The 25,726-nt window shown below is 46.3% G+C and overlaps 1 protein-coding gene across 1 annotated transcript in view; it reads left to right on the forward strand.

Annotated features, from left to right (window-relative positions):
- LOC138852451 (uncharacterized) overlaps positions 1-7,596 on the forward strand; it is an 8,313-nt gene extending 717 nt beyond the window's left edge. The window contains exons 2-3 of the mRNA XM_070083115.1: positions 1,092-2,648; positions 7,452-7,596. Of these exons, the coding sequence (XP_069939216.1) occupies positions 1,092-2,648; positions 7,452-7,596 (1,702 nt within the window). The remainder of the gene's footprint in view (positions 1-1,091; positions 2,649-7,451) is intronic.
- Positions 7,597-25,726: the final 18,130 nt, after the last annotated feature.

Below are 25,726 nucleotides of genomic sequence, written 5' to 3' on the forward strand. Positions count from 1 at the left end.
GGTAGTGGTGATGGGAGTGGTACTGGTAGTGGTGATGGTGGTACTGGTAGTGGTGATGGTGGTACTGGTAGTGGTAATGGTACTGGTGGTGGTAGTGGTGGTGGTGATGGTGGTACTGGTAGTGGTGATGGTACTGGTGGTGGTAGTGGTGATGGTGGTAGAGGTAGTGGTGGTGGTGATGGTGGTAGAGGTAGTGGTGGTGGTGATGGTGGTACTGGTAGTGGTGGTGGTGATGGTGGTACTGTTAGTGGTAGTGGTGGTGGTAGCGGTGGTGATGGTGGTAGAGGTAGTGGTGATGGTGGTAATGGAAGTGGTGGTGGTAGTGGTGATGGTTGTACTGGTAGGGGTGGTGGTGGTGGTGATGGTTGTACTGGTAGGGGTGGTGGTAGTGGTATTGGTGGTGGTAGTGGTGATGGTGGTAGAGGTAGTGGTGGTGGTGATGGTGGTACTGGTAGTGGTGGTGGTAGTGGTGGTGGTGGTAGTGATGGTGGCAGTGGTGCTGATGGTGGTGGTGGTTGTGGTAGTGGGTGGTAGTGGTGGTGGTGGTTGTGGTAGTGGTGGTGGTTGTGGTAGTGGTGGTGGTAGTGGTGGTGGTGGTGGTGGTAGAAGTCATAGTGGTGGTAATGGTGGAAGCGATAGTGGTAGTGGTGGTGGTAATGGTGGTGGTACTGGTGGTGGTACTGATGGTGGTACTGGTGGTGGTACTGGTGGTGGTGGTGGTGGCAGTGGTGGTAGTGGTGGTGGTGGTAGTAGTAGTAGTACTGGTGATAGTCGCAGTAGTAGTGGTAATAGAGAGAGAGAGAGAGAGAGAGAGAGAGAGAGAGAGAGGGGGGGTGGGGGGAGGACCTCCAGCACAACAACACGAGGCTCCTCAAAAATCACGTCAGTGTGTCTGTGTTATTCTCCAGGTTGGTGATGGTCGTACGTCAATATTGATGGTTGGTGGGACGATATTTAACAGACCTCCCTCTAGCTTCTTCCCTCCCACCTGCCTCTCACGCACCCCCGCCTCCGTCACACCTGCCCCTCCCTCATACCTGCTGCTCTCACTCAAGCAGGAAGTCAAGAGCGATGGAGTAACTGTACTCTAGCTGCCTTCTCCATCACTTGTACTCTGGCTGCCTTCTCCATCACTTGTACTCTGGCTGCCTTCTCCATCACTTGTACTCTGGCTGCCTTCTCCATCACTTGTACTCTGGCTGCCTTCTCCATCACTTGTACTCTGGCTGCCTTCTCCATCACTTGTACTCTGGCTGCCTTCTCCATCACTTGTACTCTGGCTGCCTTCTCCATCACTTGTACTCTGGCTGCCTTCTCCATCACTTGTACTCTGGCTGCCTTCTCCATCACTTGTACTCTGGCTGCCTTCTCCATCACTTGTACTCTGGCTGCCTTCTCCATCACTTGTACTCTGGCTGCCTTCTCCATCACTTGTACTCTGGCTGCCTTCTCCATCACTTGTACTCTGGCTGCCTTCTCCATCACTTGTACTCTGGCTGCCTTCTCCATCACTTGTACTCTGGCTGCCTTCTCCATCACTTGTACTCTGGCTGCCTTCTCCATCACTTGTACTCTGGCTGCCTTCTCCATCACTTGTACTCTGGCTGCCTTCTCCATCACTTGTACTCTGGCTGCCTTCTCCATCACTTGTACTCTGGCTGCCTTCTCCATCACTTGTACTCTGGCTGCCTTCTCCATCACTTGTACTCTGGCTGCCTTCTCCATCACTTGTACTCTGGCTGCCTTCTCCATCACTTGTACTCTGGCTGCCTTCTCCATCACTTGTACTCTGGCTGCCTTCTCCATCACTTGTACTCTGGCTGCCTTCTCCATCACTTGTACTCTGGCTGCCTTCTCCATCACTTGTACTCTGGCTGCCTTCTCCATCACTTGTACTCTGGCTGCCTTCTCCATCACTTGTACTCTGGCTGCCTTCTCCATCACTTGTACTCTGGCTGCCTTCTCCATCACTTGTACTCTGGCTGCCTTCTCCATCACTTGTACTCTGGCTGCCTTCTCCATCACTTGTACTCTGGCTGCCTTCTCCATCACTTGTACTCTGGCTGCCTTCTCCATCACTTGTACTCTGGCTGCCTTCTCCATCACTTGTACTCTGGCTGCCTTCTCCATCACTTGTACTCTGGCTGCCTTCTCCATCACTTGTACTCTGGCTGCCTTCTCCATCACTTGTACTCTGGCTGCCTTCTCCATCACTTGTACTCTGGCTGCCTTCTCCATCACTTGTACTCTGGCTGCCTTCTCCATCACTTGTACTCTGGCTGCCTTCTCCATCACTTGTACTCTGGCTGCCTTCTCCATCACTTGTACTCTGGCTGCCTTCTCCATCACTTGTACTCTGGCTGCCTTCTCCATCACTTGTACTCTGGCTGCCTTCTCCATCACTTGTACTCTGGCTGCCTTCTCCATCACTTGTACTCTGGCTACCATCTCCATCACTTGTACTCTGGCTGCCATCTCCATCACTTGTACTCTGGCTGTCTTCCCCATCACTTGTACTCTGGCTGCCTTCTCCATCACTTGTACTCTGGCTGCCTTCTCCATCACTTGTACTCTGGCTGCCTTCTCCACCACTTGCACCCTGGCTGCCTTCTCCAATACTTGTGCTCTGGCTGCCTTCTCCAATACTTGTACTCTGGCTGCCTTCTCCACCACTTGCACTCTGGCTGTCTTCTCCAATTCTTGTACTCTGGCTGCCTTCTCCACCACTTGTACTCTGGCTGCCTTCTCCAGTACTTGTACTCTGGCTGCTTTCTCCACCACTTGTACTCTGGCTGCCTTCTCCAGTACTTGTACTCTGGCTGCCTTCTCCAGTACTTGTACTCTGGCTGCTTTCCCCAGTACTTGTACTCTGGCTGCCTTCTCCAGCACTTGTACTCTGGCTGCCTTCTCCAGTACTTGTACTCTGGCTGCTTTCCCCAGTACTTGTACTCTGGCTGCCTTCTCCAGCACTTGTACTCTGGCTGCCTTCTCCAGCACTTGTACTCTGGCTGCCTTCTCCACCACTTGTACTCTGGCTGCCTTCTCCAGTACTTGTACTCTGGCTGCTTTCCCCAGTACTTGTACTCTGGCTGCCTTCTCCAGTACTTGTACTCTGGCTGCTTTCCCCAGTACTTGTACTCTGGCTGCTTTCTCCAGTACTTGTACTCTGGCTGCCTTCTCCAGCACTTGTACTCTGGCTGCCTTCTACTAAAGATATAGTCCACCGAACATCAAAAATCAACAACACTCCAACAGCACCTTCAACCCCCCCCACTCACACACACCAACAACTCTCCCACGACCCACCTTCCGTTCTTGACAGATAATTTACTGTCTCTCGCGGGCCGGCCTAAGGCCAAAACTTCCTTGATCACCGGCTGGTCAACCAGGTTGTTGCTGCTGCTGTTAGGTCTCCATAGTCTGGGGGTCGGTGCTGCGGGGGGGAGGGCACCGACCCCAGGAAACATCCTTCAGATATCCTGAAGGTATCCCACAGGTATCCTTCGTCGAAGACGTAATATATCCATGAATGATAATTTCAGTGTAGGAGTGAAAGACTATTATTACCACAGTTGCTGATGCAACAGCTGAGACAACACCTTATCACCGTTATATAGTATATGAATAGTAGTACAAGCTACTGAGAAACATACAGCACTCAGTGTATATACACTGAGACATGCAGCACTCAGTGTATATACACTGAGACATACAGCACTCAGTGTATATACACTGAGACATACAGCACTCAGTGTATATACACTGAGACATACAGCACTCAGTGTATATACACTGAGACATACAGCACTCAGTGTATATACACTGAGACATACAACACTCAGTGTATATACACTGAGACATACAACACTCAGTGTATATACACTGAGACATACAGCACTCAGTGTATATACACTGAGACATACAGCACTCAGTGTATATACACTGAGACATACAACACTCAGTGTATATACACTGAGACATACAACACTCAGTGTATATACACTGAGACATACAGCACTCAGTGTATATACACTGAGACATACAGCACTCAGTGTATATACACTGAGACATACAACACTCAGTGTATATACACTGAGACATACAACACTCAGTGTATATACACTGAGACATACAGCACTCAGTGTATATACACTGAGACATACAACACTCAGTGTATATACACTGAGACATACAACACTCAGTGTATATACACTGAGACATACAACACTCAGTGTATATACACTGAGACATATAGCACTCAGTGTATATACACTGAGACATATAGCACTCAGTGTATATACACTGAGACATACAGCACTCAGTGTATATACACTGAGACATACAGCACTCAGTGTATATACACTGAGACATATAGCACTCAGTGTATATACACTGAGACATATAGCACTCAGTGTATATACACTGAGACATACAGCACTCAGTGTATATACACTGAGACATATAGTACTCAGTGTATATACACTGAGACATACAGCACTCAGTGTATATACACTGAGACATATAGTACTCAGTGTATATACACTGAGACATATAGCACTCAGTGTATATACACTGAGACATATAGCACTCAGTGTATATACACTGAGACATACAGCACTCAGTGTATATACACTGAGACATATAGCACTCAGTGTATATACACTGAGACATATAGCACTCAGTGTATATACACTCAGACATATAGCACTCAGTGTATATACACTGAGACATACAGCACTCAGTGTATATACACTGAGAGACGTATAGTCACTTACATATCGTGGTAAGTTCCCCTCTACTATGTGCAGGTAATTTATATATAATCATCAACGTTGAGTGAACTGGACAGCAAATGTTGTACGTATTATTTGAAGCGTTATATCTGCTTGTACACAGAGGAGGTTCTACAAGTTATATATGAGAATTTAATAGTGGAAACTGCGTAAGAGGAGGAGCTGCGGGCCATTTTAAAAGAATTATTATTATTATTATTATTATTAAGAGCCTTGAACGACCCTTGGCGCCAGCCCCTGGTTATACCCGGGTATCAGTCAATACCTACGTGTCAAGGTTACAACCCAAACAAACACACACTGAACAATCTTAAGGAAAAGCATCAGTTTGCTAGCATAATAGGTTAGGGAAGCGATGTGGATGGTATTGCAAACCTCTGGAATAGGTGGTTAGCTAATACTAATATTGTAAGGAGGTTATATGAGCAGAATTGAGGCTGAGTTTAGGGTGTCTAGGAGATTTAGAGACAATTTGAACTTGGGGCATACGTAGGCGTTTTTAATGTTTATATACGGGGTTATAAATGAAGTGATTATGTCCGCTTCACTATCTCGTAAAAGACAGTGAAGCCGGCATAAAATGGAAATTGTCAGTTGTTCTTTGCTTATTACACAGTACTTGTGGCAGACGGAGAGACAGTGTTGCAGCAGTTGTGGAGGAGTCTGGAGGGTTTAGTAAATGGAGTTGAAATTAAATAGTGAACAAAAGCAACGTGGCGAGAAAATGTAGAAATATGTGGGAAGGTGTGATGGAGGTTACCTGGATTACCTGGAGGTTATTCCGGGGATCAACGCCCCCGCGGCCCGGTCCATGACCAGGCCTCCCGATGGATCAGGGCCTGATCAACTAGGCTGTTACTGCTGGCCGCACGCAGTCCAACGTACGAGCCACAGCCCGGCTGATCCGGCACTGACTTTAGGTATCTGTCCAGCTCTCTCGAAGGCAGCCAGGGGTTTAATGGCAATTCCCCTAATGCCTGATGGGAGGCTGTTGAACAGTTTTGGGCCCCGGACACTTATGGTGTTTTCTCTTAGTGTACCAATGGCGCCCCTACTTTTTATTGGCGGCATTTTGCATCGCCTGCCCAGTCTTTTACTTTTACGAGGTGGGAAGACTGAGAGAACATCCATGATGACGCATCTGTGAACCTGGGAGAGATGTGAGTGCTGGGAGAGATGTGAGTGCTGGGAGAGATAGAAAAGATGCTCAGCATCATCTTAGTACCACCTAACTCTAAAGAGAAGGCAGGAGGTGGGGTAGATGGCAGCACCTGACTAGAGAGAGGGCAGGAGGTGGGGTACATGGAGATGGTTGTGGTTGTTGAGATAAGGGGGGCTGGGAGACCATCTGTCTCCTGGTAGCTGGAAAGTAGGAACCTCACACTAAGGTTGTCTTCTTGGTAAGATCTCGTTCACACACACGACCTTCCCAGCCTACCAGACCCGTGGCCTGGTAGGCAAGTCTCTCGCTTTATGCACTGAGTGTCCGTGGTTCGATCCCAGGCAAGGATGAAAACACTGGCCGAGTTTCCTTACACCTGTTGTCCCGTTCACCTAACAAGCAAGTAGGTACCTGGGTGTTAGTCGACTGGTGTGGGTAGCATCCTGGGGGACAAGACTGAGGACCTCAGTGGAAATTAGACAGAAAGTCCACGATGACGCACTGACTTTCTTGGGTTATCCTGGGTGGCTAACCCTCCTGGGTTAAAAATCCAAGCCAAATCTTTTATTATTACTGATAATATCATAGATGCATCTCCCTGTGATGTTACCAACTATTTACTCAGTGTTTCTCCATCCACACACATTATACCTGGAGTATACCTGGGGACGGTTTCGGAGGTCAGTGCCCCCGCAGTCCGGTCTGTGACCAGGCCTCATGATGGATCAGGGTCTGGTCAATCAGGCTGTTACTGTTGGCCGCAAGCAACCTGACGTACGAACCACAGCCCGGCTGGTCAAGCACTGACATTAGGTGCCTGTCCAGTGCCTTCTTGAAGACAGCCAGGGGTCTATTGGTAATCCCCCTTACGTATGCTGGGAGGCAGTTGAACAGTCTTGGGCCCCTGACACTTATTGTGTTGTCTGTTATCGTGCTCGTGGCGCCCCTGCTTTTCACTGGGGGGGATGTTGCATCGTCTGCAGTCTTAAAATTAATCGGTGCAACAAAAGAATTTCTCACTGCCGTACCTCTATTTCATGGTATTCCAGTAGCACTTTGAGTGGAACAATACAAAATACCCACACACAGGAGACTTTTACTTACTACAGTGTTGGTGTCCAGTGTGACGATGTTCGTGGTGTTGTGTTCTGGTGTTAGTGTGTAGCAGCAGTTGTCAGCATAGTTGCTGATCCCTGTGTTGTATAGCATATTAGTAACATCCATGTGCTTTAGATAGGAGATCCCTTTTAGGCCTGTGACTGTGTGTGACGTCACGGGATGCGCATGTGTACGGTCGTACCTCTGCCTCCCTCTCAGTCGGCGTAGACATCCAGGCTAAGACAGGCAGAGGCTGGGCTCCATTTCTCATCATCTCAGTCTGACAATATATATCGTTACCATCCAACAAGTGTGTCTACCTTCAACCCTCGATATCTCCATTTAAGAACCCCTACGATACAGTGTGCTGGTTATAATTTCTGCTTCGTGTTCTCTAGGGGATGTGCTTGCAGTGTCATGATGCAGTATGCAGTGTTGCGGGGTACTGCAGCATCAGCAGCAGTAACACCATATCATCAGCAGCAGCAGGAGCAGCAGCAGCAACAGCAGCAACAACAACAGCAGATGGGCGCGAAGCTGTGATCACAACAAAGGGGAAACACAGCCAATTTGCTCCTTTCTCTCTTTTCCCCCTCATTCCCCTCACTCTACCAAGAAGATAGATCAGTCTTACAAGAGAGAAAATATATATTACATTCATGGGGCCTCCCATTATTATGCCAAGTATTTCAGGATGAGTTTACTTAACCCAAGAAAAGAACAATATACATCCTTCTTGCTCTGACCCCCGGCTGACCACAACACCAACTACACAACAATACAATAAAAAAAAAATCAGTACCCCTTTTCTGTACATTCCCTTTTTTTTTTTGGTGTGCGGTCGGAGTATCAGAACGACAGGTAGAGGCACTTAGACGGATAACAGGGCTAGCATCAATCACATGCCGCCCTCTACTCCTACCCGCGCCCTAGCCAATCCTAGCTACCCGTCGATAGTTGCCTGTTACCCCCCTACTACTGTCTCTTACCCCTCCTGCACCTGCAAACCTAGGGACGGCAACTCGCTACGCCATGAGCGGTCTCGGAAGGAAACGTAACAACAGAAGACGCTCTCGTAACCTGGGATCTTGAGCGGCGTCACGAGACGATCCGAGGACGTGTAAGAGAAAGATAAGGGATACACATACGATGTTAATTTTGATCAAACTTGGGAACACCAGCAGTGTGTTGCTGTACTGTTCTGTATGATAGTTACACAGTGGGAACACCAGCAGTGTGTTGCTGTACTGTTCTGTATGATAGTTACACAGTGGGAACACCAGCAGTGTGTTGCTGTACTGTTCTGTATGATAGTTACACAGTGGGAACACCAGCAGTGTGTTGCTGTACTGTTCTGTATGATAGTTACACAGTGGGAACACCAGCAGTGTGTTGCTGTACTGTTCTGTATGATAGTTACACAGTGGGAACACCAGCAGTGTGTTGCTGTACTGTTCTGTATGATAGTTACACAGTGGGAACACCAGCAGTGTGTTGCTGTACTGTTCTGTATGATAGTTACACAGTGGGAACACCAGCAGTGTGTTGCTGTACTGTTCTGTATGATAGTTACACAGTGGGAACACCAGCAGTGTGTTGCTGTACTGTTCTGTATGATAGTTACACAGTGGGAACACCAGCAGTGTGTTGCTGTACTGTTCTGTATGATAGTTACACAGTGGGAACACCAGCAGTGTGTTGCTGTACTGTTCTGTATGATAGTTACACAGTGGGAACACCAGCAGTGTGTTGCTGTACTGTTCTGTATGATAGTTACACAGTGGGAACACCAGCAGTGTGTTGCTGTACTGTTCTGTATGATAGTTACACAGTGGGAACACCAGCAGTGTGTTGCTGTACTGTTCTGTATGATAGTTACACAGTGGGAACACCAGCAGTGTGTTGCTGTACTGTTCTGTATGATAGTTACACAGTGGGAACACCAGCAGTGTGTTGCTGTACTGTTCTGTATGATAGTTACACAGTGGGAACACCAGCAGTGTGTTGCTGTACTGTTCTGTATGATAGTTACACAGTGGGAACACCAGCAGTGTGTTGCTGTACTGTTCTGTATGATAGTTACACAGTGGGAACACCAGCAGTGTGTTGCTGTACTGTTCTGTATGATAGTTACACAGTGGGAACACCAGCAGTGTGTTGCTGTACTGTTCTGTATGATAGTTACACAGTGGGAACACCAGCAGTGTGTTGCTGTACTGTTCTGTATGATAGTTACACAGTGGGAACACCAGCAGTGTGTTGCTGTACTGTTCTGTATGATAGTTACACAGTGGGAACACCAGCAGTGTGTTGCTGTACTGTTCTGTATGATAGTTACACAGTGGGAACACCAGCAGTGTGTTGCTGTACTGTTCTGTATGATAGTTACACAGTGGGAACACCAGCAGTGTGTTGCTGTACTGTTCTGTATGATAGTTACACAGTGGGAACACCAGCAGTGTGTTGCTGTACTGTTCTGTATGATAGTTACACAGTGGGAACACCAGCAGTGTGTTGCTGTACTGTTCTGTATGATAGTTACACAGTGGGAACACCAGCAGTGTGTTGCTGTACTGTTCTGTATGATAGTTACACAGTGGGAACACCAGCAGTGAAAAGCAAAGGCGCCGTGGGCACAATAAGAGAACAATGCATCAATATCCGTGGTTCCAACATTTTACCAGAAGATATAAGAAACACTGCCGGAACAAATGTAGAAGTCTTCAGGAGGAAACTGAACAAGCATCTCCACCAAATGACAACAACCAGGCAGTGAGGGATATGTGGGGCAGCGGGCCTCCAGCAGCAACAGTCTGGTTAACCAGAATAGCACCAAACAAGCCTGGCGCAGGGCCGGGCTCAAGGAACAGAAAAACTCTCGAAACTTATCAAGGGTATATCAAAATTAAAGGCAGGTACACTGTAGGAACACTAGCAGTGTGCTGCTACACTGTTCTATATGACAGGTACACTGTAGGAACACTAGCAGTGTGCTGCTACACTGTTCTATATGACAGGTACACTGTAGGAACACTAGCAGTGTGCTACTACACTGTTCAATATGACAGGTAAACTGTAGGAACACTAGCAGTGTGCTGCTACACTGTTCTGTATGACAGGTACACTGTAGGAACACTAGCAGTGTGCTACACTGTTCAATATGATAGGTTCACTGTAGGAACACTAGCAGTGTGCTGCTACACTGTTCAGTATGACAGGTACACTGTAGGAACACTAGCAGTGTGCTGCTACACTGTTCTATATGACAGGTACACTGTAGGAACACTAGCAGTGTGCTGCTACACTGTTCTATATGACAGGTACACTGTAGGAACACTAGCAGTGTGCTGCTACACTGTTCTATATGACAGGTACACTGTAGGAACACTAGCAGTGTGCTGCTACACTGTTCAATATGAGAGGTACACTGTAGGAACACTAGTGTGCTACACTGTTCAATATGACAGGTACACTGTAGGAACACTAGCAGTGTGCTGCTACACTGTTCAATATGACAGGTACACTGTAGGAACACTAGCAGTGTGCTGCTACACTGTTCAATATGACAGGTACACTGTAGGAACACTAGCAGTGTGCTGCTACACTGTTCAATATGACAGGTACACTGTAGGAACACTAGCAGTGTGCTGCTACACTGTTCAATATGACAGGTACACTGTAGGAACACTAGCAGTGTGCTGCTACACTGTTCTATATGACAGGTACACTGTAGGAACACTAGCAGTGTGCTGCTACACTGTTCTATATGACAGGTACACTGTAGGAACACTAGCAGTGTGCTGCTACACTGTTCAGTATGACAGGTACACTGTAGGAACACTAGCAGTGTGCTACACTGTTCAATATGACAGGTACACTGTAGGAACACTAGCAGTGTGCTGCTACACTGTTCAATATGACAGGTACACTGTAGGAACACTAGCAGTGTGCTGCTACACTGTTCTATATGACAGGTACACTGTAGGAACACTAGCAGTGTGCTGCTACACTGTTAAATATGACAGGTACACTGTAGGAACACTAGCAGTGTGCTGCTACACTGTTCTGTATGACAGGTACACTGTAGGAACACTAGCAGTGTGCTGCTACACTGTTAAATATGACAGGTACACTGTAGGAACACTAGCAGTGTGCTGCTACACTGTTCTGTATGACAGGTACACTGTAGGAACACTAGCAGTGTTCTGCTACACTGTTAAATATGACAGGTACACTGTAGGAACACTAGCAGTGTGCTGCTACACTGTTAAATATGACAGGTACACTGTAGGAACACTAGCAGTGTGCTGCTACACTGTTCTGTATGACAGGTACACTGTAGGAACACTAGCAGTGTGCTGCTACACTGTTCTGTATGACAGGTACACTGTAGGAACACTAGCAGTGCGCTGCTACACTGTTCAATATGACAGGTACACTGTAGGAACACTAGCAGTGTGCTGCTACACTGTTCAATATGACAGGTACACTGTAGGAACACTAGCAGTGTGCTACACTGTTCTGTATGACAGGTACACTGTAGGAACACTAGCAGTGTGCTACACTGTTCAATATGACAGGTACACTGTAGGAACACTAGCAGTGTGCTGCTACACTGTTCAGTATGACAGGTACACTGTAGGAACACTAGCAGTGTGCTACACTGTTCAATATGACAGGTTCACTGTAGGAACACTAGCAGTGTGCTGCTACACTGTTCTATATGACAGGTACACTGTAGGAACACTAGCAGTGTGCTGCTACACTGTTCTATATGACAGGTACACTGTAGGAACACTAGCAGTGTGCTGCTACACTGTTCTATATGACAGGTACACTGTAGGAACACTAGCAGTGTGCTGCTACACTGTTCTATATGACAGGTACACTGTAGGAACACTAGCAGTGTGCTGCTACACTGTTCAATATGAGAGGTACACTGTAGGAACACTAGCAGTGTGCTGCTACACTGTTCTATATGACAGGTACACTGTAGGAACACTAGCAGTGTGCTGCTACACTGTTCTATATGACAGGTACACTGTAGGAACACTAGCAGTGTGCTGCTACACTGTTCTATATGACAGGTACACTGTAGGAACACTAGCAGTGTGCTGATACACTGTTCTATATGACAGGTACACTGTAGGAACACTAGCAGTGTGCTGCTACACTGTTCTATATGACAGGTACACTGTAGGAACACTAGCAGTGTGCTGCTACACTGTTCTATATGACAGGTACACTGTAGGAACACTAGCAGTGTGCTGCTACACTGTTCAATATGACAGGTACACTGTAGGAACACTAGCAGTGTGCTGCTACACTGTTCAGTATGACAGGTACACTGTTCAGTATGACAGGTACACTGTTCAATATGACAGGTACACTGTTCAATATGACAGGTACACTGTTCAATATGACAGGTACACTGTTCAATATGACAGGTACACTGTTCAGTATGACAGGTACACTGTTCAATATGACAGGTACACTGTTCAATATGACAGGTACACTGTTCAATATGACAGGTACACTGTTCAATATGACAGGTACACTGTTCAATATGACAGGTACACTGTTCAATATGACAGGTACACTGTTCAATATGACAGGTACACTGTTCAATATGACAGGTACACTGTTCAGTATGACAGGTACACTGTTCAATATGACAGGTACACTGTTCAGTATGACAGGTACACTGTTCAGTATGACAGGTACACTGTTCAGTATGACAGGTACACTGTTCAATATGACAGGTACACTGTTCAGTATGACAGGTACACTGTTCAGTATGACAGGTACACTGTTCAATATGACAGGTTCACTGTTCAATATGACAGGTACACTGTAGTGAAAATGCTCTTAATAAGATGTCAGAGAAGAACATTTTGAAGATCGTCTTAGATGTCTAAAGAAGTTAGAGAATCTTGAGAAGACCTATCTATCCCCCTGTCTAACCCGCCATTAACCTAACTCTCCGTCAACCTGTCTAACCCCCCCCCCCGTCAAACTGTCTAACCCCCGTCAACCTGTCTAACCCCCATCAACCTGTCTTAACCCCCATCAACCTAACCGTCAACCTGTCTAACCCCATCAACCTGTCTTAACCCCCATCAACCTAACCGTCAACCTGTCTAACCCCATCAACCTGTCTTAACCCCCATCAACCTAACCGTCAACCTGTCTAACCCCCATCAACCTGTCTTAACACCCGTCAACTTCTCTATCCATACACCCATCCTTGACCCTATCCTCCTTATTTAGGTACCCGAATCTAGTGATGAAAGATAGCGAGTAGGTGTAAGCCTCTTGTTGCTCTCAGTGCCAGGTCGTACTGACGAGTCGTCCTGACAGGTCGTACTGACGAGTCGTCCTGACAGGTCGTACTGACGAGTCGTCCTGACAGGTCGTACTGACGAGTCGTCCTGACAGGTCGTACTGGCAGGTCATGTCAGGTCGTAATGACAGGTCATGTCAGGTCACACTGTCAGGTCGTACTGCCTGACACCTTGGATGTAGCTCACTCTCCCTCCTCTATGGTACGACCATCGGAGCGCATCCCACGTATTCAACAGCGCACCTAGCGCATCCTACAGTGGATTCGGCGCATCCCACGCATCCTACAGCGCACCTAGCGCATCCTACAGCTGACTCAGCGCATCCCACAGAGCACCTAGCGCATCCTACAGCAGATTCAGCGTATCCCACGCATTTTACAGCGCGTTCAACGCATTCGATATGTCCTACAGTGCATAGCGCATTTAAGCTGTATCCTACAACCTGTGAAACACGAGGTGTGTGTGTGTGTGTGTGTGTGTGTGTGTGTGTGTGTGTGTGTGTGTGTGTGTGTGTGTGTGTATGTGTGTATGTGCGTGTGTGTGTGTGTGTGTGTGTGTGTGTGTGTATGTGCGTGTATGTGTGTGTAAGCATGTGTGTGTGTATGTGTATGTGTGTGTATGTGTGTACATGTGTGTGTGTGTGTGTATGTGTGTGTGTGTATGTGTGTGTGTGTGTGTGTATGTATGTGTGTGTGTGTGTATGTATATGTGTGTATATGTATGTATGTGTGTGTGTGTATGTATATGTGTGTATGTGTATGTATGTGTGTGTGTGTGTGTGTGTACTCACCTAGTTGAGGTTGCAGGGGTCGAGTCCTAGCTCCTGGCCCCGCCTCTTCACTGGTCGCTACTAGGTCACTCTCCCTGAACCGTGAACTTTATCATACCTCTGCTTAAAGCTATGTATGGATCCTGCCTCCACTACATCGTTTCCCAAACTATTCCACTTCTTGACTACTCTTTGGCTGAAGAAATACTTCCTAACATCCCTATGATTCATCTGTGTCTTCAACTTCCAACTGTGTCCCCTTCTTGCTGTGTCCCATCTCTGGAACATCCTGTCTTTGTCCACCTTGTCAATTCCTCTCAGTATTTTGTATGTCGTTATCATGTCTTCCCTATTTCTCCTGTCCTCCAGTGTCGTCAGGTTGATTTCCCTCAACTTCTCCTCGTAGAACATACCCCCTTAGCTCTGGGACTAGTCTTGTTGCAAACCTTTGCACTTTCTCTAGTTTCTTTACGTGCTTGGCTAGGTGTGGGTTCCAAACTGGTGCCGCATACTGTGTGCGTGCGTGTGTGTGTGTGTGTGTGTGTGTGTGTGTGTGTGTGTGTGTGTGTGTGTGTGTGTGTGTGTGTGTGTGTGTGTGTGTGTGTGTGTGTGTGTGTGTATGTGTGCGCGTGCGCGCGCACGTACTGGAAGACGCCCACACGAGGCCTAAGTTCCACATCTTCCAAGAACACTCCCACAGCGTATACACACACAGCTTGCAACACACACCAACCTCAACACACACGCCCTCTCCCCGCCTCCCACTCTAACCCACTCACCTGACGCCAGAGATGACATATATAACAATAATAATAAAAGGAGTGAGCTGGTGTCCAAGAATGTGGTGTTCCATGGCAAGGAGATGTCAGGCCTAAGCTGCCACAGCCTAACCCTTTACCGGCTCAGTAGTGTTGCCACTCACTGCCCCTCCTACACTCCCGCATATATCCTCGCATACCCCGTAAACCATGCTTATATACCGGCTGATTTATAGATTGTATGCTAGACTTTGCTTGTCGTTAGTACCAGGTATCAGGAGGCTGTAGGTAAGACGTACCAGCTTCATGTATACTGCCAGCACTCAGTGGAAGCGTCATACCAGACCAGGCTAATGCTGCCCATCATACCAGTACCAGAATTGCCAAATGCGAATATGCTGCACACGTACGATAACTATACAAATTATATATATATATATATATATATATATATATATATATATATATATATATATATATATATATATATATATATATATATATATATATATATATATATATACATACATACTGGTAATGTGGTATGAGTATTCAAGGAGGGAAGAGCTGCTTAGGAGACACTTGCTTTGCAAAGAGTGAAGCAATGGAAACGTTGACGCTGGCGTCTGCAGAGACGCACCTGCTCCTGCTGGCGTCTTCACAGAGGCACCTGTTCCTGCTGGCGTCTTCACAGACGCACCTGCTCCTGCTGGCGTCTTCACAGACGCACCTGCTCCTGCTGGCGTCTTCACAGACGCACCTGTTCCTGCTGGCGTCTTCACAGACGCACCTGTTCCTGCTGACGTCTTCACAGACGCACCTGCTCCTGCTGGTGTCTTCACAGACGCACCTGTTTCTGCTGGCGTCTTCACAGACGCACTTGTTCCTGCTGGCGTCTTCACAGACGCACCTGCTCCTGCTGGCGTCTTCACAGACGCACCTGTTCCTGCTGGCGTCTTCACAGACGCACCTGTTCCTGCTGGCGTCTTCACAGACGCACCTGTTCCTGCTGGCGTCTTCACAGACGCACCTGTTCCTGCTGGCGTCCTCACAGACGCACTTGCTCCAGCTAGCGTCTTCACATACGCACCTCCTCCTGTTGGCGTTCTACAGATCAAACACGTGCGTGTGTGTGTGTGTGTGTGTGTGTGTGTGTGTGTGTGTGTGTGTGTGTGTGTGTGTGTGTGTGTGTGTGTGTGTGTGTGTGTGTGTGTGTGTTGGACCTGTGATTCACCTGTGACCTGTCTCCAGAGTTATCACACTCTCTGCCAGGCTTGACGTCAACGTCACTGCTGACTTATGTGGTGAGGTGTGTACCGTGTTGCCAGGTGTGTATTGTGCTGCCAGGTGTGTACCGTGTTGTCAGGTGTGTACAGTGTTGTTAGGTGTGTACCGTGTTGCCAGGTGTGTACCGTGTGTCAGTTGTGTACCGTGTTGCCAGGTGTATACCGTGATGCCAGGTGTGTACCGTGTTGCCAGGTGTGTACAGTTCTGTCAGGTGTGTACAGTGTTGTCAGATGTGTACAGTTGTCAGGTGTGTACAGTTCTGTCAGGTGTGTACAGTATCTGGAGTTTCTGGAGTTTCTGGAGAGAGTTCCGGGGGTCAACGCCCCCGCGGCCCGGTCTGTGACCAGGCCTCCTTAGGTCAGTGTCCCAGGATGCGACCCACACCAGTCGACTAACACCCAGGTACCCATTTTACTGATGGGGAACATAGACAACAGGTGGAAAGAAACACGTCCAATGTTTCTACTCTGGCTGGGAATCGAACCCAGGCCCTCACCGTGTGAAGCGAGAGCGTTAACCACCAGGCCACCCCTAGTATTGTCAGTCTCAGGGTGAATGAGCACTATAAGACCTGATAGGTCAGAAATAAGTGATGACAATCAGATTTGTGTAGGATGTAGTGCCAGGAGCTGTGTCTCGACCCCCGCAAATACAAATCGGTGAACATACACACTACTACTACTACTGCACACACACACACACACACACACACACAAGTGAAGAGGCTTCTGAGTGAGCTAGATACCTCAAAGGCAATGGGGCCAGATAACATCTCTCCATGGGTCCTGAGAGAGGGAGCAGAGGCGCTATGTGTACCCCTAACAACAATATTCAATACATCTATCGAAACAGGGAGATTGCCTGAGGCATGGAAGACAGCAAATGTGGTCCTAATCTTTAAAAAAGGAGACAGACATGAAGCACTAAACTACAGACCAGTGTCACTGACATGTATAGTATGCAAAATCATGGAGAAGATTATCAGGAGAAGAGTGGTGGAACACCTAGAAAGGAATGATCTCATCACCAGCAGCCAACATGGTTTCAGGGACGGGAAATCCTGTGTCACAAACCTACTGGAGTTCTATGACATGGTGACAGCAGTAAGACAAGAGAGAGAGGGGTGGGTGGATTGCATTTTCTTGGACTGCAAGAAGGCGTTTGACACAGTTCCACACAAGAGATTAGTGCAAAAATTGGAGGACCAAGCAGGGATAACAGGGAAGGCACTGCAATGGATCAAGGAATACTTGTCAGGAAGACAGCAGCGAGTAATGGTACGTGGCGAAGTGTCAGAGTGGGCACCTGTGACCAGCGGGGTCCCACAGGGGTCAGTCCTAGGACCAGTGCTGTTTCTGGTATTTGTGAACGACATGACGGAAGGAATAAACTCCGAGGTGTCCCTGTTTGCAGATGACGTGAAGTTGATGAGAAGAGTTCATTCGACCGAAGACCAGGCAGAACTACAAAGGGATCTGGACAGGCTGCAGACCTGGTCTAGCAACTGGCTCCTGGAGTTCAATCCCACCAAGTGCAAAGTCATGAAGATTGGGGAAGGGCAAAGAAGACCGCAGACGGAGTACAGTCTAGGGGGCCAGAGACTACAAACATCACTCAAGGAAAAAGATCTTGGGGTGAGTATAACACCAGGCACATCTCCTGAAGTGCACATCAACCAAATAACTGCCGCAGCATATGGGCGCCTGGCAAACCTCAGAACAGCATTCCGGCATCTTAATAAGGAATCGTTCAGGACCCTGTACACCGTGTACGTTAGGCCCATATTGGAGTATGCGGCACCAGTTTGGAGCCCACACCTAGCCAAGCATGTAAAGAAACTAGAGAAAGTGCAAAGGTTTGCAACAAGACTAGTCCCAGAGTTAAGAGGTATGTCCTATGAGGAGAGGTTAAGGGAAATCAACCTGACGACACTGGAGGACAGGAGAGATAGGGGGGACATGATAACGACTTACAAAATACTGAGAGGAATTGACAAGGTGGACAAAGACAGGATGTTCCAGAGATTGGACACAGCAACACGGGGACACAGTTGGAAGCTGAAGACACAGATGAATCGAAGGGATGTTAGGAAGTATTTCTTCAGCCACAGAGTAGTTAGGAAGTGGAATAGTTTGGGAAGCGATGTAGTGGAGGCAGGATCCATACAAAGCTTTAAGCAGAGGTACGATAAAGCTCATGTTTCAGGGAGAGTGACCTAGTAGCGACCAGTGAAGAGGCGGGGCCAGGAGCTTGGACTCGACCCCTGCAACCTCAACTAGGTGAGTACAACTAGGTGAGTACAACTAGGTGAGTACACACACACACACAGGGGTCTGGTGGATGAACATGGGAGGGAAGATTGGGAGTTAGAGCTCATGAAAGGGAGAAAGAGTGGGGAAGCTAGAAGAGCTTGGCAAGAAAATGGAGCAGAAAGTGGCGGCTACAAGTCCTAGCAGCAGAAGATAAGATACAATGCTTAGAAGAGGAACTAAAAAACCTGAAATAGAATTAAGAGTCAAATGACAGTACAGACATGACATCAGGAACTTCTATATCAGTCAAAAACAAGGGGACTGTAGAGAGAAAAGGAGCTATGCCGTATGCGAAGGCCCTATCAGACCCACGTGGGGCCCAGGAAAAGACGAGGAGCACACTAAGATCAAATGAGAGATCTAAAGAAATGAGGGAGCTATGACATATGCAGAAACTCCAACAGACAACTGCAGTGGCCAGGAACAGCTGAGGAGAGACAGTCCACTGAGCATAGGGGCTTCAGCAAGGGCAGGGATTGAAGGCAGGAATGTTTTAATGGAAGGAACTAAAACACCTCAGAGGATGCAAAGGGAGATGCAGTGGGAGAATGAAAAGGAGAGGTCAGTTTTTGTCTATGGGCTCCAAGAAGTCGAAGGGGCAACCTACGATGAAAGAAAACAGGAGAAAAAAGCGTTTGAAGGTATCATGAAAGCAATAGGTGAGGGAGACATGGCCCAGGTGGCAAATTTTTGGAGAATTGGGTGGTTTGCCAGTGGAAGGAAAGGCCTGTCAAAGTAATTTTCAAGGCAGAATCAGCTCGAACCAGGATCCTGCAGGAGAAAGCATGACTGAGGGGCAAACCAGAGTACCGGAGAGTGTACCTCAATCACAACAGAACACAAGAAGGATGATACTGAAAGAGAGGGTACAAAGATGAAAGGAGGAATGAGAGGCAATGATGAAGATGAGCAGAACCCAGACCCAGGTGGAAGGGCAAACACACCCTCCAGAAACACCTGCAGAAGGACTCAACCATGACATCCCCAATGCAACTGAACAATCTAAACTAAAACCCGCACATTGTTCCCTCTGTCCCCACCCCTCACATCACAACCCCCACCCTTACAGCAGCCCCCTATGGGCACTCTACCCCCACCCCCTCATCACAAACCTCATCCACACAACCCCCCATAGGCCTCCTCCAGGGCTCCCACTCCCCCAACCCCAATATTCTCCCAGGACCACAGTGATAGAAAAGAAGCTGAAGGTTTATTACACGAAAGTGGATGGAATAATGAATAAATATGAGTGGCATGAAAGAATCAATGAGAAGTCCCAAGACATCATAGCAGTCACAGAAACGAAACTCACTGAGACAATAACAGATGCAATCTTCCCACCAGGATATCAGATCCTGAGGAAAGATAGAAGGAGCAGAGGTGGGGGAGGGGTTGCACTGCTCATAAAAAACTGATAAGGATTTGAGGAAATAGAAGGCATGGACGAGATTGGAGAATGGGATTGCATAGTAGGTACAATTCAGTCTGAGGAACATAAGGTAATCATTGCAGTGATGTGTAACTCACCACAAAACTGCAGGAGGCCAAGAGAGGAATACAATGAGAACAACAGAGTTTTGGTGGACACACTGAGGTGGCAAGAAGAGCTCACTTGAGCAGAGCAAAGTTACTGGTTATGGGTAATTTCAACCACAGGAGATCGATTGGGAAAACCTGGAGCCACATGGGGGTCCTGAAACTTGGAGAGCCAATATGATGGATGTGATACTGGAAAACCTCATGCATCAACATGTCAGGGACACTACCAGAGAGAGAGGGGAGGATGAACCAGCAAGACTGGGCCTTGTGTTCACCCTGAGCATTTCAGACATTGAGGGCATCACATATGAGAGGCCCCTTGGAACTAGTGATCATGTGGTTCTAAGCTTTGATTACTTAGTAGAGTTACAAGTGAAGAGGGTAACAGGAGTTGGATGGGAAAAGCCAAACTATAAAAGGGGGGACTACACAGGAATGAGGAATTTCCTGCAGAAGGTTCAGTGGGACAGTGAATTAGTAGGAAAGTCAGTAAACGAAATGATGGAATACATAACAATAAAATGCAAGGAGGCAGAGGGAAGGTTTGTTCCCAAGGGCAACAGAAATAATGGGAAGATCAAAGCAAGTCCTTGGTTTTCCCGAAGGTGTAGGGAGGCAAAAACTAAGTGCACTAGAGAATACAAAAGGTACAGAAGGCAAAGGACCCAGGAAAATAAGGAGGTCATTCAAAGAGCCAGAAACGAGTATGCACAGATAAGGAGGGAGGCTCAGTGACAGTATGAAAATGATATAGCATCGAAAGTCAAGTCCGACCCTAAACTACTGTAAAGCCACATTAGGAGGAAGACAACAGTGAAAGACCAGGTGATCAGGCTGAGGAAAGAAGGTGGGGAACTCAAGAAACAATCAAGAGGTATGTGAGGAGCTCAACACGAGATTTAAGGAAGTATTTACAATGGAAACAGGAAGGACTCTGGGAAGACAGAATAGAGGGGGACACAGACAAGGAATATACCAACAAGTGTTGGATGACATACAATTGAGAAGGTGAAGAAACTAAGTGATCTTGATACCTCAAAGGCAATGGGACCGGACATTTCCCCGTGGGTCCTTAGAGAGGGAGCAGAAATGCTGTGTGTGCCACTAACCACAATCTTCAACACATCCCTTGAAATTGGGCAACTACCTGAGGCACTAAACTATAGACCATTGTCACTGACATGTATAGTATGCAAAGTCATGGAGAAGATTATCAGAATGAGAGTGGCAGAACACCTGGAACAAGAGTATAAACGACAACCAGCATGGATTCATGGAAGGAAAATCCTGTGTTACAAACCTTCTGGAGTTTTATGATAAAGTAACAGAAGTAAGACACGAGAGAGAGGGGTGGCTTGATTGTATTTTCTTGGACTGCAAAAAGGCCTTCGACACAGTTCCTCACAAGAGATTAGTGCAGAAACTAGAGGATCAGGTGCATATAACAGGGAGGGCACTGCAATGGATCAGAGAATACCTGACAGGGAGGCAACAATGAGTCATGGTACATGATGAGGTATCACAGTGGGCACCTGTGACGAGCGGGGTCCCACAGGGGTCGGTCCTAGGACCAGTGCTATTTTTGGTATATGTGAACGACATGATGAAAGAGATAGACTCAGAAGTGTCCCTGTTTGCAGATGATGTGAAGTTAATGAGGAGAATTAAATCAGATGAGGACCAGGCAGGACTTCAAAGAGACCTGGACAGGCTGAACATGTGGTCCAGCAACTGGCTTCTCGAATTTAACCCTGCCAAATGCATAGTCATGAAGATCGGGGAAGGGCAAAGAAGACCGCAGACGGAGTATAGGTGTCCATATGCTGCAGCATATGGGCGCCTGGCAAACCTGAGAATAGCGTTCCGATACCCTAGTAAGGAATCGTTCAAGACACTGTACACCGGGTACGTCAGGCCCATACTGGAGTATGCAGCACCAGTTTGGAACCCACACCTGGTCAAACACGTCAATAAATTAGAGAAAGTGCAAAGGTTTGCGACAAGGTTAGTTCCAGAGCTAAGGGGATTGTCTTACGAAGAAAGGTTAAGGGAAATAGGCCTGACGAAACTGGGGGACAGGAGGGTTAGAGGAGACATGATAACGACATACAAAATACTGCGTAGGAATAGACAAGGTGTCCTGCCTTGAAGGAGGCCGTAAGTATACAACAATGTTACAGCTTAGAGAGGAGGAATAACTTGAAGTGAGTCATCACTGACTTATTTCCTGTCTTGAATATTCTAGTTATGCAATCATTATTTTCACTGGAGTTGTAATAATAACGTTGCTGTGGTGCTGGACTGTGAGACTTACATTATCACTCCCAGTTCTCTCACACTTTACTTCACTCTGTGGAATTATTTCAGCTTTATTCTACTCTGTTTCAGTCCTTCTCATCTTTCTTTCTACTGCAGAGTAAAAATTTGTCCTTGCTGCGGATATTGTCGTCAGTGGTCCACTCGAAGACTTTCTTACACTTGCTTGGAGACTCAGTGTGTCTTTGATGGTTGCCAACCTCATACAGTCTAGCATTGTCTGTACTGAATGTTACAGTGTTGTGATATATCTCCCTCTTTATGTCAGGTATGAGACTGAGACTGAGAAGTCTAGTAAGTACTGATCTTTGAGCAACACCACCTTCCCACTGTGACATCCTCCCACCTCACACCCACCACTGATATTCTCTGCAACACGACCTTCCCACTGTGACATCCTCCCACCTCACATCCACCACTGATATTCTCTGGATTCTATTATTTAAGAAGTTCAGAAGCCATAAACAACAGTCTCCGTTATTTCTTTCGCATTTTTTTGCGCTATTATGCCATGACTGCTGTTGCCGCAGGCTTTTACGAAGTCCCTGTTACTTCTGCTCGTCTTCAAGTGTATCCAACATCATATCATAATGGTCAAGCAATTGCAAAGGCAGGAACGGACTGTTCTGAACTCGTGCTGTCTTGGTTTGTGCAACTGTTGTGATTCTAAGTGTTGTGATTCTTGCTTAAGACCCTCTCATATCAACAAACCATGGTATGTGTGGGGATTGAACCCATGGAGAGTCGTAAAACCCCAGGCCAGTGCGTAAACTACTGGTTCAATGGCTACAATATTGTGTCACGTTAATGTTATCATTCTATAGTTTTTTCTTCAGTTAATTTACTGCCACCTTTGTCAGCTGGTTTTAATGACTGTGGGTCGAGACGTGTCTCCGGGTTAACTCTCTATGGAGTATTTAGAACACACCATAGTGGTTTCCTGCAATTTTTGATGGATATTGAGTTCAAGTCTGAGTCTGGGCTGGACTATCACCAGTCTCTTCTTTAAGGTCAAGTGCAGTTAGACTTACGTCGGAAACTGCCAAGACGTCGCCAACGTTTAGTCTTTTTCATGAAAAATTCATCTGGGTCGTCAGTCTTGGACTGATCAATGGCTCACTCTACTCAAGTCGTATTGTTTTGGCTCTGAATTTTCCGTATGCAAATATATATATGGTCCCCAGGACAGTTCTAGAGGTGGTACCTCCTTATATATATATATATATATATATATATATATATATATATATATATATATATATATATATATATATATATATATATATATATATATTTATATATATATAATTACCAATTCGCAAACAGGAGAAATTATTTACAAATGTTGTCTCTGTCCACAGCAGGACTCGAACCTGCTATGTATCAGAGTCCACAGTTCTCTACCACTGAGCAAGACTTTCAAAACGAGCTTGGTGCCCGGGGGTATGGGGAAACATCGTCTGGCTCCGGCTGGATGCCCATACTTACCTCGGGTCTAGCTCAGTGGTAGAGTACTGTGGACTCTGATACATAGTTAGCAGGTTCGAGCCCTGCTGTGGCCGTAGAGACAATGTTTATATATATATATATATATATATATATATATATATATATATATATATATATATATATATATATATATATATATATATATGTCGTGCCGAATATGTATATATATATATATTTACATACGCAAAAATATATATATATATTTGGGATTTCTTCTTAATTCATTAATGAGAGTGTTGCCTCTATCTCACCTGGACTGTATACGACAGCTTTAGCTTCAGCTCACTCTTATCTATTTCTTAAATCATGGTGGCTCTTCCTTCTTTAGATAGCATGCCACTGAGAGGCTCTGTTATCAGTCACCTTCGCTTGTAGGGGGAGCGCCTCTCACTCTTTACTTTTTACTCTTATTTTTCTCCAAGGTACGTGTCTAGAACATGCATGCAGAGTCAAGTTTGATCTAAAATTACGATAATTGACGTCTGTACATAATACAACATAAATTCTATTATTTAAATGCACATTGTAGCCAGACTGTTACAAGATATTGGTGGTGAACATGTTAAATCATCCCTTGCCCATGACTGATGTTGCTTCACCGTCCCAGACCAGTACCAGTGTAGGTGTGAACATCAATTAGGTTGTAATCCGAGTTTGTTGTCTTTGGCATCATTACATCCCTGACTATTACGTCTTCATTATCCCTGAACGTAAGTTAAAGGCTGTTTCTTAGTCTGGTCGCTTCTGTCTATAAATTTATTGCAGAAGCAAAATTATTTTGACTCTGGTAGTGTTGATCCACACTAGATCTCTCTCTGCTGTCACAGTATTCGCTATATTCCTCCATATTAGATGACTTCGTCACCAAGAAATAAGATATTTGAGGGTGGATTCGGTAAACAGTTCTCTGTTTTTATACTTGGTTTATAAGTTGCTGGGAAGTTGTATCTAGTGGCACAGATACACGTACGTGTCTAAATAGGTCACACCTACGTATCTACATTCAGCTGTCAACAGGCTTTTTGATGGGTCACTCAAAATAGTTTTTTTGATGGGTCACTGTCAATGGTGTAGACAAGACGTCAGACTCAGTAAGACCTGAGATGGACGACGGTTGTTTTTGTTGTTGTTATTACTCAGTGTAAGACCGTCTATGTTTGTAAACACAAGTGATATTACACGCTTTGAGAAGAACTTTACTTGCAACGAGTTATGCCATCTCTTGCTGATGCCACAAGCCGTTGCAGAAAGACGTTTCTGTGGCAAGTGTGCTCACTTGAGTGTTGTTGTTGTCCCTTGTGTTTCAGATTGTGATCCCATCCTAGTTGACAGTAATCAGTGCATTGTAAGAAGTTATTTCTCGAGTAACTTCCACGTTGTTAACGTTTGTAAGTGAAGTTTATAGCTGATACTCGTGTCACTGTGCGACTCAGATTGAATATCAGCATTGTTCACCGTGTTCATTTCTTTTCTCCTGTGCTTGCAGTTTGAGATAGTAGATTCGTTCTCCCTTGCTCTTATTGCGTGTTATAGCGTTAATTTTTTTCAACCGGGGGGAGTCATCCACTCCACCGAGTTTGTTCATTCCTCCAGTAAGAAAGAACCGATCCCTTGTGTTCTGTATAGATGAATAATTACAGTGTCAACTTGTCGGTATTCGGGAGTTTTTTTTTTTGTGTTCACGTTCTCTTCGAGTTCTGCGAGTTGGCAGTCTGGATTTGAGTGCACCGAATCTGCCTTTCTGTTAAACACTCTTTCTTTGTGTATATTCCTTCCTCGGAGTCCGTAGATCACATGAATACGGATCGATCGATCAAATTTTTTTTATCACTTCTACTG

Source organism: Cherax quadricarinatus, chromosome 9 (genome assembly GCF_038502225.1).
Source record: "Cherax quadricarinatus isolate ZL_2023a chromosome 9, ASM3850222v1, whole genome shotgun sequence".
NCBI lineage: Eukaryota > Metazoa > Arthropoda > Malacostraca > Decapoda > Parastacidae > Cherax > Cherax quadricarinatus.